This window comes from Mya arenaria, chromosome 12 (assembly GCF_026914265.1).
Source record: "Mya arenaria isolate MELC-2E11 chromosome 12, ASM2691426v1".
Taxonomy (NCBI): domain Eukaryota; kingdom Metazoa; phylum Mollusca; class Bivalvia; order Myida; family Myidae; genus Mya; species Mya arenaria.
The window spans coordinates 16,176,308-16,190,312 of NC_069133.1; the positions used below are offsets into that span (position 1 = coordinate 16,176,308).

The window sequence follows — 14,005 nt, forward strand, 5'->3', positions numbered from 1 at the left end:
TCAACCCAGTTACCGATCAAGGATTTAGAAAATTATCATTGCTGGCAAAGATACCTTTAAAGTTCCCACCCAAAACATGGCCGATGAAGCCAAGGATAATTCTAAATAGATTAAGTTGCACAAGTTCCCCCTATTTTAAGAAAGGTTATCCGTTTATAGAAAGTATCTAAAGAACAGTCAGTGCGTCACCATCAATGTTCTTATCTTATAGACGGGATATATTCGAGCAACTGATTTGTCATTACCTGACATGACAACAGAGATTCAGTTCAAGGTCACTGTAGTAGGTATTTATAGTCTGAGTATAGACAATTCCCAGCTGTACGATGTAACGATGTCATGGTAACCTTTCCCATCCTTTCCTGGCAGCTTTCAAAGCAGCATATGGATGTCAAACTAGCCTGTTAAGGCTGGTGGAAGACTGAAAAGAACCTTGATGTGAACAAAATTAATGTGTATGTGCAATTCTGATGGACCTCTTAAAAGCATTCGACTGCCTCCCCCATTATCTCAACTAAGACTAGCTAAATGCATATTGTCATCCAACTCTAGCACGTACACGTATGCACATCTATCTTACAAACAGAAAAACAGACCAAACCTGGTCATATAACAAATGAATGGAACATCATCGTGTGAGGTGTGTCACAAGGCTAAATATTAAGGCCTCCAGTCTTCAAAATCTTTCACGATGCCATATTCATCTTTATCAATAATGTAGCCTTGTATAATTCATTCAGATATTTTTTCTATGTGTGATGAAATTCCTTATGTTTGGTAAATTACTCTTGAATTACTCTTTAATTAAAGAATTGTATATCTTGTAATCTTATATCTTGTTATTATTGTCTAAGAAGAGAACGAGAATAAAATATTTTACGGTGATCTGTTGTTATCTGTCATGTGGAAACCGGGGTGCTACAGGGGTCGGTACTAAGGCAGAAACATTGTATAGCGAGGAATTAAATAGTGTGTTTGTTACAGCGAATGCTAATACGAATTGTGTGTAATCGCATGGTCGTATGGTGAACGTTTGACGTTGAAGTAACAGAAGTTGATTCTGGTTGACGATTTTAACGTTTGTGGTTACAAGAAAGTTATTCATTCACTTTTTTCCTAACTTTAAAATTGTCCATCAAGGTCAGTTATTTTATTATTTTAACGGCAAACATTTACAACCATGTAAAATCCACTTAAATATTACCTGTACAGTCTCTCTAAAAGCACGAATTTATTCTACTTATGTTGTACATGGGTCATATAATTTTTATTCAAAATACTAATGCCTTATAAAATCGTGTCTCAAATTTATTGAAAATCCTGGCGTACTGGGGAATTCTAACATATCGAAATTTGATTTACTCAACCGTTGAGTGTTTTAAATTGCTAGTATATATATAGATCAGTCTGTCTATAAAAATAGTGCTTTTTAAAATCAAAGACCTTTTACATATACTTACATTGATGTAAGACAGTTTTGCCTAAGGCCACACCAAATTGATAACTTGTTCATTGGATTTTTTCCCAAAAATAATGGGGCGAGCGACCGAGATAATAATAAAAATATTTGTTTTGCATTTTGCAAAAAAGAGGAGCGAGCGAAGAGCGAACAAATATATATATATAGTCATTTAACTCACTTTTGCTCACATTTTATTCACTTATTAACTAAACAATGATAGTGTAAATAGCAAAAAAGGATAACATCCAGTGAAAGAATGATAAAACTAAAAGATATTTCTATACAAATATTAGTTTTGATATCAAACAAATGCTATTTGAGATCAAGCAAAGTATTTCTTTAAACTAATTCATAAATGAGAGAACATAAAACCAGTTTTCCAGTTTTTTAAATCTTTTTTTAAAAGTTTTTTTTTCAAAATACCCTATGCATGGCTAAGTTAAAGCCTGGACACAAACACCAATGGTCACAGCCCCCTGCCTGCCCAATGTCATATCCAAATCTATTTACTAGGTTTTCCACTTTTCTTTAGGAAAACTTGGTTAAAAATAATTCTCTATTAAAATACATTGTCATATCTCATGTCATGGAAATGACTAGACAAGGTGACTTGAAAAACAACTCACAAAATGAATATAGGCATTTGCAATCAAATATAAACTACAACTATCATTCTTGCATTGACTACATGATTGGCCTTGGTAGCCATCTAAGTTCTGGAAGAAAATTAACAAAAAAACTACACTGTATTGTAAATTATTTCAACTGAAAATATGTCACAGAAAATTCCAGCCAGCGCCAGACTGACATTACGCTTTTTCAGAATTTAACGCCTATCTTTTTTAAACTTGTGGATTTTCCTTATTTTTGTTAGATATCTTGTTCAAATTTAGACAAGTAATTAAGAAAACATAAACAAATATATAAAATTAAAAGACACTTACTTCTGTTGTACTGCAAATACTGATTGTGTCAATTTTCATATAGACCAAAAAAATATTTCAAGAAAATACAAGAATATACAATATTATTTCATAGAAAAAAAACAATCAGCATAAATATTTAACACTTAAATGATTTCCATATATAGTTTAAATATACACATGAACATCTAAAATATCTACAAACATTTATTCGCAACACAAAGTGTGATTAAACCTTTTTCCAATCACACAGTGTCTGACACCATTTAATCCTTTTTAACTAATAATTACAAAATATACACAATCTGGCTTGTTTGATGTTTTTTTGTGTGAATGGTAACGCTCATGGGATTGCATGAAGCACATATGAATGTCAGTCAGATTAATTTTTAGCGTCATCCTACTGTCCACGAACATCGACTCATTGGTGACCAAGGCCTCCTACCCAAGCATGCCGTCGTTGCCTCATGGGGACAGGAATTTCATGATCCGCTGTGTCGGAGGAATCTGAAATTTTAATAAGCAATATAATACATAAATGTTCATTGTAGTATAATGTAGTATGCATTACTAAAACAATTTGATGATAACACAAGAAATGTGGTGCTCGTTTCTTGACCAAACTTTATTTTTCTATTACTTTACATGCATTGCATATGAATTAAATAAACACTATACTCAGATCTGTAGCAAAATAAAAATAAACATGCATAAATCATAAAATATTGTATTTTTGAAGGAAACAAATAATACATCATATTTGCTATATTAACAGCAAAGATGTTAAAATACACACCTGAAATTTTTACCTGGACAGGTGTAGTAGGCATAGATGACAGATTGGAAACTGTCTTTTCACTGTAAGGTTCATCCAAATTCCCGTCAAGCATGTCCGAACCAAATTCACTTTGGATAATCGCTGTCATTCACGATAAAATTCAGCAATTCTTGTCCAGTATTTATACGTTTACTTTTAGCGGAAGCCAAATTCAAACAAATACATTTGTCCAAAATTTAATCAAACTTTAAATGGTGGTAGAATTGTCATTTGTTGACGTATTAATTTTCAAGAATCAGCAGTGCGTTCCGTCATGCGAGCGTTTACAAAACGCTCGCGAACGTTTTGTTTTGTATCCCTGTTGCAACGCAGCGCATAAAAGTTAAGCGGGAAACCAAACAGCAAACGTTCGCCGCAAACATCTTTACTGAACGCGTTGCAGGAAGTGAACTGTTGCCAATTTAGTCTCGATCATCTAGACGCTTGTATCCGTGTCAATATCGTTCATTGAGTCTAATTAGAGCGCCTGCATGATTGAGCCGGGGCTTTGATAATTGTAATTATTGAAAAACGCGGGGGGAAAGGCTACACTCTACTAAACAAATTAGCGCTCGTATAAAAAATATAACATTTTTTTAAGATGGTGCGGGCGCAAGTGATAAAAAAATAATATTTATTTTTTTTGCTTTTCTGAAGAAATAGGTGCGGGAAATCCGATGAACAAGTTATGAGTTTGGTGTGGCCTAAAGACGAACAAATGAAATAAAATATGAACCTTTACTTTCCTATGTTTTCTTTGCTGACATACACTTTTTTGTTTTGTTTTATTGAAAATAGCAATCTTGGACATCTGCCCTTTCGAAATATACATTTTATTTATGAAATATGGTTTAAATGGTTGCATATGGTAATCTTAGTTTTCCTTCGCGCAATATTTATGTTATTACGCGTCATTTCCATTTTTTGACAGAAAACGTTCGATAAAATTCCGTTAATGTCAGTGAAAGCTCAGAAAACATTGATAACATATACTTAACAACGCGGACTCGATCGCTTATATCCATGGTATAACTTTAATCATGCAATTTCAAAAACAACAGAAAAGGCATGGAAAAAAATGTGTTAGGGTTCTCGAGTTGGACTGACCTTTACTCGATGTCATTCGACATTTCTACAAATCGCGTACAATCCTACACCAAGGGACGCCACGCTGGGACGCAGCAGACGATGATAAACACTTGATAAACTCCCCTTTTTTATATAGTTTATTAGTCGGCGCCCAGAAGGGCGCCGACTATATTTGATATTACTTTAGAAAAAAATATTCCAACTTAGGGACTAGTTCATAAATTGCAGAACAATGCTTTCAATTGTTTAGTGATAAAATATAAAGTTTTTTTGTATTTTTTATAAAACTTTACTCTTTAATTGATAATGAAACCTTAAATTATAATAGCCCTGCTTATCATTTTGAAAACTTTAATTTCAAATACCAACTCAATCATAACAACTCGGCCATCTCCGAAATAGATACAGGCCAAGGTGTTCCGATTGATATCAATAGATGAAGGTTACACGGTACTATTACAATATCCATTATGTTTGTAAACCTCCTACGCAGTAATCTCCCTTGGTGACAGCAAAAATGCCGAGTTTTGAAAATTTAACCTTGAGCTTAATTGTTTGTTTTGAAAATGTCATTCGAAAGAATGAACTCCAGATATTTCCCTCTTGATGTATATTATTTTTTATCCCCGTTCTATATACTCATATGAGTGAAATGTGTTACAAAAAATATAAAGCAAGGAATTAACATAACATGCCGGTACAAATAAAAGGTGAATTTCATGTTATTGAAATCTATGTTCTAGACCATATTTCTTCCGAAGAAACGTATGTATATTTTTGTTATAATTTAGTTTTAACCGGAGGATTAGCTTGGGAAAACCCCCAGAATATCTATAATTCCGGGCTTAAACTATTGTAACAATATTATAATATTAACCATAATATCCTTCAAGCATATGTACACCCAACATAAAAACAAATATTATCATTGAAATAATACTATTTTTGGTTATCTGTATGCACGTTTTTCTTCTAATTTCATTGCGCCGACTTGATGCTATGCATCAACTTTTTTCTTGTATGTACTGTGTTGTTTGTTGATTTTTGTGCTGTATTTACATGTTTCTGGTTGGTGTTTGTTTGTAATGTGTTCTATGTATTTGGCGTGACCCTGTACAATTGATCGGGGTTTATGTTCAAACATTCGACAACAACTGTGCTTGTTTCTGTAGTTATTAATATAGATATTGTTCAAAAGGTTATTAAAAAATACATTGGTTTTGCACAGTTGTGGTTTTGCACAGTTGTGAATTTCGAGATAACATGTTATTTATTTGAAAATTTGATTAATGAATGTTGTGGTTTAACATGCATTTGTGTGTGGTTTCAAAGTGATAAATACCATCTTGATCGTTATCTTTATCCTCGTCGTCGTTGTAGCATAATACTCATCCTTGTTATAAAGTTTATGCGTTCTTTATATTGTACAATTTCTTTAATATCTTTTTGACGCGAGTAAGTTTGAAGATCATCGGAAAAAAGGACCGTGGTTGTCGACGATGGGATTATCCTGAAATTGTTGGACCAACAAGAGTATACTGATTAACAATAGGTGCAATTAAAATAAGAAGTTGTCCGGTTAACGCAGTGGTTAGCGCACTTAACTAGGCGATCCTGGTTTGATTCCCGACCTGTGCGCATGTGAGTTTGCATTGGTGTGTAATCACCAAGCCAAACAAGTGAGTTTACACCGAAAACTCCGGTTTTCCCCACAACGAAAGACCAAACATTCGCGTAACATCGTGACAGCGAGAGTGATTAATAAAATGCTGTAATAACTTGTTTCACAGCCGGTGTAAAATAAATATGTTTAAATTTATCAAAGTACGATGTACTTGTTACATGAAGCAAAGCGGAAGTTGAAATATCAAAATAATAATGCGATAACGTTTGTAAAATCATATCTTCAGTTGATTTTACATTGAGGTAGTTAAAAAAAAAACCGCCACATTTACATACTGGGTGATACAGTATGATTTAATCAGTTGCTTTGTTTTATCCGTGCACGTACTGGAGATAGTTATGATCAAATATACGTAAGTAAAATGTAGGTTTCTTATTTTATTACTTAAAATAAGTTTGTGTTTACTTTAATACATAAGTTGCGGTGATTCAAGACGTTTTATGTTATTCAAAGAAGGCATTATAATTAAAACAGTTTGAAATTAACAACTGTTTCTATGTTAAAGGGTGTTTGATTTTTTCACCTTTTCATAAAATATACTTCTTAATTTATGACTGAATAATTAATACAAGTAATCACTCTTCTCTTATCAGCGTTCTTAGTATCACGCCTTTGTTTGTCTTGACTTTTACATTCAAGTCGTTTTGGGAACAGGACGACATATAATAACTTTCATTTTCAACACTATGTAAACAATTGCTGTAACTCGTTCTACACAATGGGCCGATTGTTCAGAACTATGTACAAGTTAACAATGGTGTTAACGTCTTTATCTTAACTTTCAAATACGTACGTAATTCTCTAAAACATTTCTGTGCACATTTGTGATATGCAGTATTTCCAACAAATTTTGAGAGAACTGTTTCAGATATACCTGTTTTATTTAAGTGCATGAGCAGATGTTTAATATTTCACGCGTTAAAGTTAACAACGGTGCCTTTAACAACCTTGTTAAATTTAACAAAGTTCTGAACAATCAGCCCCATCAAACATAACTTCAAGAAGCGATCACGATGGCCATTTCAAGATCATACATACTCATCTAAATCTACAGAGTCGCCCGACGAGTAACAACGCTATAGTGACCTTGGTACAACGAGTGGTAGCCCAAGATGATCACTGCGGCCCCACCAACCAACCAGACGTCGGACATAGCGCTCCCTAACATCATCCTGACCGGCGGAAGTAGCGCTCTCTCTATCGTGGGAGCTCTTTTCATATTTTGCAGTTACTCATTTATACCACCGGAAAAGGTATGGCATTTTGCATACACTAGTAAGTTTTTGTACTTGCAAATATATATTTATGATGCTAGATATGTTACTTGCTGAGTCTTAGTACCGTTTTAACCCCCCTGAACTTCGACAACACGAGTCGAGGTAATGCCATGGGAACGTTGTCGTCGAGGTCGTTTTGCAAAACTTTAACCCTTTACATCGGCCAAAACACTGTTCAAGATATTTTAATCAGACGTGGTACACGATACCAGAGACAAAAGGAACATTTAAAGCAAGGCCCAACACTCGGACTTTAACCATTGTCGAGTTATGTCCCTTGTTTGACTACATATATATATTTATATACATTCGAACCCCGTTGGCTCGAACTCCTCGTTTAGCTCGAATTCCTCGATGGCTCGAACTCGATGTAACGGACCAAGTACCTTTTACTTGGGGTAAACATTCCCGCTTGGCTCGAATCTCCGAGGCTCGAGGTATTTTTGCCGGTCCTTGTGAGTTCGACCCAACGGGGTTCGACTGTATATATATGAGAGCATTGGGGCTTACTTCGCGGCGTTCTTGTAGCTCCTGAACAAATTCAAACTCAGTGGTGCACTATCCTCACTTTGTATTTCTTATAAGATGCTACATATGCTCTTATATCTACAAGCATGCAAGTAGTTTATGGGCTGAACTAAAGTGGAAGCCTCTTATGGAATTGCTAATCATAAAATTACTAACACACTTAATGGTCGGCTGTCTTTTTTCTTCAAGTATTACGATAACGATGTTGATGTTTAAGAATAAAAAAGTTATTCATTTAGTTATGTTATACTTTTTTTAAAGTTATTAAGAGTAATTATGTTTTATCAGTTTTACTCTGATGTTTGGTTTGTATCATCATGGCACAATCAAATACAGTCGAACCCCGTTGGCTCGAACTCGCTTGACTCGATTTCCTCATTGGCTCGAATAGGATATTAAGGACCGAATTCTTTATATAAATGTAAGCATTCCCGCATGGCTCGAAATTTCCGAGGCTTGATGTATTTTCGCTTGTCCCAAGGAGTTCGAGCCAATGGGGTTCAACTGACAACGTAACAGTCATCTGCTTTAGCTTCTATTAGGGTGTCTTGAGGTCTAGCCCCTTTCATTAAATCATTACGTTCTTGATAGTATTGAAGTTCACTGGACTTCGACCCTAGTCAATCGTTAATGGCTGAATTAAATGCTGTCTAGAAAATATTTTAATCATCTTTTGTACACAAATATATTTTAAAAAGGTTTGGCTTTGTTCGATTCCACGTGACGGAAATTCTTGTTTGACCCGTCATATTGGCGGCTATAGCTAATCGAATCCTTTAATGATCACCATGTGACGTTGAATACCACATTACAGTTTTCAATGGTCATGGGTGTATGGATAAACATGAGATTTTAATAAAAGTGAATTATTATCAATTCCACATTTCTTTCAACTTTACTTCATCGATGGTGTAAATGAACCGTTTTGATTTCGGAGAATAGATAAACAGTCGATGTGAAAAATGTTTGTTAAAAGAAATGTTAGCCAGATAACGATAATAAACAAATATATTCACTGCCTTTTTTAAAAAAAACTGGTCGTTGGTTAGATGCAGTGGTTATTTCCCTTGTAAAGGGAAAGCACTGCGCTTGAAAAAAATCGCTATATATACATGCACATACCTGGTAACGATTAGACACACAGGGTACAAGTCTTTGGTTTACCACAAGCTAGGATAAAAAAATAGCCGATTCTTTCCAGACGATTCCGCATATTAAGCCATTTAGGGCTAAAAGGGCAATTACACACCTAGATATTGAACTTTCATGTAAAGAAATTTTCGGCTGCCATTCGGATGGTGGAGGATATATGTTTTATTCAATCGTTAACGTGTTTCTGACAACATGGCGCTCTCTGGTTTTAACATGTTATACATGTATATCAATGCATATCTTATTAAAGTGTTTTACCTTATGTTTTCCCTAAAATAAACAAACATATTGTCACATTTAAACCTATTCAGCCTATTTAGACGCTTATTTGATAACTTGCATCAAAATATGTCTTGTACATGCTGCACTAGAAGCTATTTCACGCAGCCATTTGATGCTTGCATCAATTGTTTTCTTGTCATGCTTTATAATGAATATCTGATTGTATTCCGAACGTCGTTTTTTTGCAGAATTTCACCCGTAAGTTGCTGATGTATCTGACGGTGGCGGACTTTGTGACGGCGTTTGGGAACATGGTTGGGATGGTCCGCTACGTGACGCTCTACGGTACAGGCCCGGTATGATTAAAAGTTATCTGTTTGAAAAAACTTATTAAGTAAGACGTCGAAAAAATATGTACGTGAAAGAATTTTAGTTCAACCTGAATTATTTTACAAATATTGGGAAACAAGTTATTACAACATTACATTAGTCACTCTTGTTGGCACTTGTTACGCGAGAGTATGGTCTTGTGTTTTGAGTGAAATTGGAGTACCCGGAGGAAACCCACTTGTCCGGCTTGGTGACCACAAATCAAACTCGCATGAAAAATCATCGTCGGCAACCATGGTATTTTTTTCCCATCACACTTTATACATAAGCATAGCGTAGTGTGTATCGGGGGTATCCGACGATGATGAAACATATGGGGTAAAGGTGTACAAATGAAATGAAATAGAAACAATCAGCTATCGCTTTTTTGGAAGAAGAGTTAATGTTTTTAAGTTTTAACATTGCATTTGCTATTTATCACTCAATTTTATCATAACACGAAGTTAGTCCACCATTCGTCTATGCCTATGCTTATAATATTAAAGAACTTCATTGCTTATTTTGTTTTTATAAAGTCACTGGTTTTTATACCCAAAGTATATAAATACATAAATTATTTGTCATAAAGTGTGGTCTTTAGCTACGTGGGAAATGACAAGAAACGCTTAGATATTTGTTTATGCGTCGGCAACGCTTTTAGCCACAAAACATCATTTTCCGACCTTTAAAGGGACTGTACACCAGAATTGTTTTGTAACGAATCCCAGGACAAGTATCTAATAGAATGTGTTACGCTTTGATATCATAATTGTAAAAAAGTACCAAAATGAAAAAAAAATCTGTCGGAGTCCGGGTTCAAACCCTTGTCGCCAAAATTGCAGTCCAGCGTCGTATCCACTGAGCTATGACGGCTGTCTCCAAATGGGTGACATAATTAAGCTATACACCTAACTCGGTAATATCACGTGATAACACCGACTAGCCAATCACGCATAAGGAATAAATTCTACGTGGTAGACATACCCAGTAATCTTTTTTAATGGAAAAATACGAAATAACTGCTTAACTTAAATAAATCGTAAACTATGTGGTACTTCAGTTAGTAAGTTTCAATGCATTGTACACATCGATGCCAAGTTTATGTCAGTTTTCGACAGTTTTTTTCGCTATTTTATCATACGGAGAACAGCCCCTTTAATATGAGAAACTGCAATCTAATCTTTAGTCAGCCTTCTTATATCACTCATTTTTATACATTCACGCCAAAAATTACTCCATTCCAAGTTCAAAAAGAAAATTAAAAAATGTCAAAACTGTCAATCTGCCAGAGAACAGCTTTAAAATCTAGAAGTGCTTCTAAGATGTATTTAATTTTATGAATACTAATGCACATAACTGTATGACTATATTTATAAATTTATAGGAAATGAATTTAGAAAATTGTTATCTATTTTGATAGAGAGTTCAGAACTGCAGTGGCCATGTTAAGACGGAAGAAGAGTGGCTGTGCAAGACCCAGAGTATCCTTACGACCGCTTCCAACATGTCATCCTTCCTGTGGACGCTCGTGATCGCCGTGCACCTGTGGGCGTCTGTCGTGCTGCAGTCAGATAAAACCAAGTCCCGCCTCGCACGCTTCATTTACCATGTCTTATGCTGGGCGGTACCGGGTATGCTTTTCCCATTGCATCTTGTCATGTGGTGGTTGTGGTGATGATGGTGGTGGTGGCAGTGGAAGTGTTGATGATGCTCCTGCTGTTGCTGTTGCTGATGTTCTTGTTGTTGTTGTTACTGCTGCTGCTACTGATGATGATAATGATGATGATGATGATGCTGCTGCTGCTGCTGCTGCTGCTGCTGCTGCTGCTGCTGCTGCTGCTGCTGTTAATGATGATGATGATGATGATGATGATGATGATGATGATGATGATGTGATGATGATGTTGATGATGATGATGATGATAATGTTAACGACGACGACGATAGTGATGATGATAATGATGATGGTGATTATAGATACAACATTTTTATGTAACTTTTCCTCCTATATGATATATACTACAAACAATACACACAAACTCAATCCAGCAGACAATAGCAATCACTGTTACAGGTGCTGTGGTAGCTTCGATATTTGGATCCCTTGGTGAAGACTATTGTTTCGGTACGGGCGTATGGTGCGGAATCCGTAGCGATTTGCCCCACCACGAGGTCGAAATGCTCATGTACATCGCTGACATCGCCTGGCAACTCTTCTCCTACATTGCCTCCTGTTTTCTACTTGTTTTTATCATATTTTACTTAGTAAGCACACATATTTTTATTCAGAAGCAGTACGCTTTGTTCTCTGCGTCACATTTGTATATAATACTTCGATTTCAGTGTGTGTATACCTCGTGATAAATTGCATCATAAATGCTACGTCGGAAGGCAATATTTTGATTTGAAAAAAGATTTTAAACAAAGATAACTTCACTATTTCTTCACCATTTTAAATGGAACATAGCGCAGTCTACGCAGCTTACGGAGCCCCACCTTCGGTCTTTTACAAGAGTTTGATTGAGGGTTTACTAACTTAAGACACTTCGACAAACCTTTTCACAATACGGCCGTCTGACGGAGCACTGTCAAAACTTTATTTTGGAAACAGGTTTGTCGAAGTGTTTGATGAAACAAATGACCTCATTAAATTTTGGTAAAACAAATGCGGGGATCTTTAAGCGGCGTAGACTGCCCTTTGTTTCATTTAAAATTGTGTTGCAAATGAAAAGTTGTCTTTGATTTAAGTCTTCATTTTAAGCAAATTTCTGCCTTACCACTTAGCATGTATGACGTCATTTATCACGTGGTATACACACACTGGATTTATTAATAAATAAGCAGATTTTAATGCGTTAGCTATCTTTAAATAAATAAAGCAACCTTTTTTAATTTTTAATTACTATGGTGGCACAAAGGTGACATCCGAAACACTTTATTTATTTGAGGCCACAACTTAGTTTTACGTACCTAAAGGGTTGCATATACGGATGATGGTGACCACATCTTGTGTCTGTACGCTCAATCCAAAACAATGATTACGTCCTGAATGCTTGACTCAGCAATAGAACAAGCGTCACTGTACTATTTCCGTCTAAACATCAACGATCTCAGTACTCAGTGCAAATGACGTTAACTTATTTACATACTATATGGCCACAACTTTTTAAATCGTGGCCACAACGTTTTTTTGTGGCCAGACTTAGTATCTTGTGGCCACAACTAAGTAACTTGTGGTCATTAGTTACTGAGTTATTGCCACAAGTTACTAAGTTGTGGCCACAATATTAATAAAGAGATGAGGGTTTCATCTCTGTGACACCGTAAATAACAGAAACGCGAACATGGCGTTCAATATGTGTTTTTTTATAATATATTTTTTTCTTTTCATTACAGAGAATGAAAAGGCTCAACATAGGTGAGGTGAGGCCGTTCTTGCGAGGGGAAGATAGAAACTATTTGTACATATGGTTTGTGTTATACAGTTTGAAACTCTGGGGTATTATCCGCTTCTTTTTGACAACGTACATGCCCGCAGACAAGCTGAATACCCGACACATGAAAACGTTTTTGAAAGTTTTACTCTACCTTCAAAGTTACGGCGCAAGTGGACAGGCATTTTGGAACTGTGTAGTTTTCTGTCTTTTAGATAGAACCGTAAGAATCGGTTTTAAAAATAAATTGTTCGGATGCAAGGCAGAAACTAGGCCATTGCTGCACGAAGATAGTGATAAATTATTTTGTTGCAATCCCTGTATACAGACATACCCAGACGATCAATATAATGTATCTCGTGACTCCGACCGTTAGCACATATCCTACCGCGCTTTTCAGTGCGGTGATTTTATAATACAGTCTGTAAAAAATCGAATAAAAAATCGTAAAAAGTTGCTTAAAGAAATATAGTCAATATGAATATTTAAGCAAGTAATGCTGTTGTTGTTGTTGCTGTTGCTGTTGCTGTTGATATTGTTGCTGCTGTTGTTATGGTTGTTGCTGCTGTTGTTATGGTTGTTGCTGTTGTTGTTTTTGTTGTTGTTATTGATTGTGTTGGTGTTAATTTGATATATATCTTCTTCCAATGATTGAATCAAGTTTATGCAAATTTACCTTATATTGCGGGAGATCTAATTGAGAAATTTGGTTAACTTTAAATGAACTTGCTGATTTAGTGGCGGGGAGGGGCAGTCGGCTTTTTATTGCTTATAACAGATTAAATAAAACACACTAATAGGTACTAATTCGGACTAAAAACAGCCAAAATATTTTCAGGATAGGACCCCAACAGCTTTTATATCATAATGTTTCGCCCCCACCCCCCTCTTGTCATTCTAACGCCAAATCCTGGAATCGCTCCTGTTATGGGCCATGAAAGCTGTTATTTTCTTAAAACTGAATTGAAATACGTTATTTTGAATAAATTTACATAATATGAAACATTGCAAAACGTAAACGTTTCGTTTACAAATAAATACGTTTGCG

The 14,005-nt window shown here is 35.4% G+C and overlaps 1 protein-coding gene across 1 annotated transcript; it reads left to right on the plus strand.

The window, feature by feature from the left end:
• The first annotated feature begins 5,994 nt into the window (after positions 1 to 5,994).
• Positions 5,995 to 13,413, plus strand: LOC128211903 (G-protein coupled receptor 157-like). Its single transcript, XM_052917022.1, has 6 exons — positions 5,995 to 6,327; positions 7,030 to 7,228; positions 9,403 to 9,510; positions 10,944 to 11,154; positions 11,598 to 11,788; positions 12,920 to 13,413. The coding sequence occupies exons 2-6, from the start codon at positions 7,088 to 7,090 to the stop codon at positions 13,331 to 13,333; spliced, it is 1,065 nt and encodes a 354-aa protein (XP_052772982.1). The 5' UTR covers positions 5,995 to 6,327; positions 7,030 to 7,087; the 3' UTR covers positions 13,334 to 13,413.
• The last annotated feature ends 592 nt before the right edge of the window (positions 13,414 to 14,005 follow it).

Bases quoted from the DNA above. Each gene is read 5' to 3' on its own strand.
- LOC128211903 (XM_052917022.1), top strand. From the start codon at position 7,088: ATGATCACTGCGGCCCCACCAACCAACCAGACGTCGGACATAGCGCTC. The intron at 7,229-9,402 runs GTATGGCATTTT...GTTTTTTTGCAG, and splicing joins CATTTATACCACCGGAAAAG to AATTTCACCCGTAAGTTGCT. The intron at 11,155-11,597 runs GTATGCTTTTCC...TCACTGTTACAG, and splicing joins CTTATGCTGGGCGGTACCGG to GTGCTGTGGTAGCTTCGATA.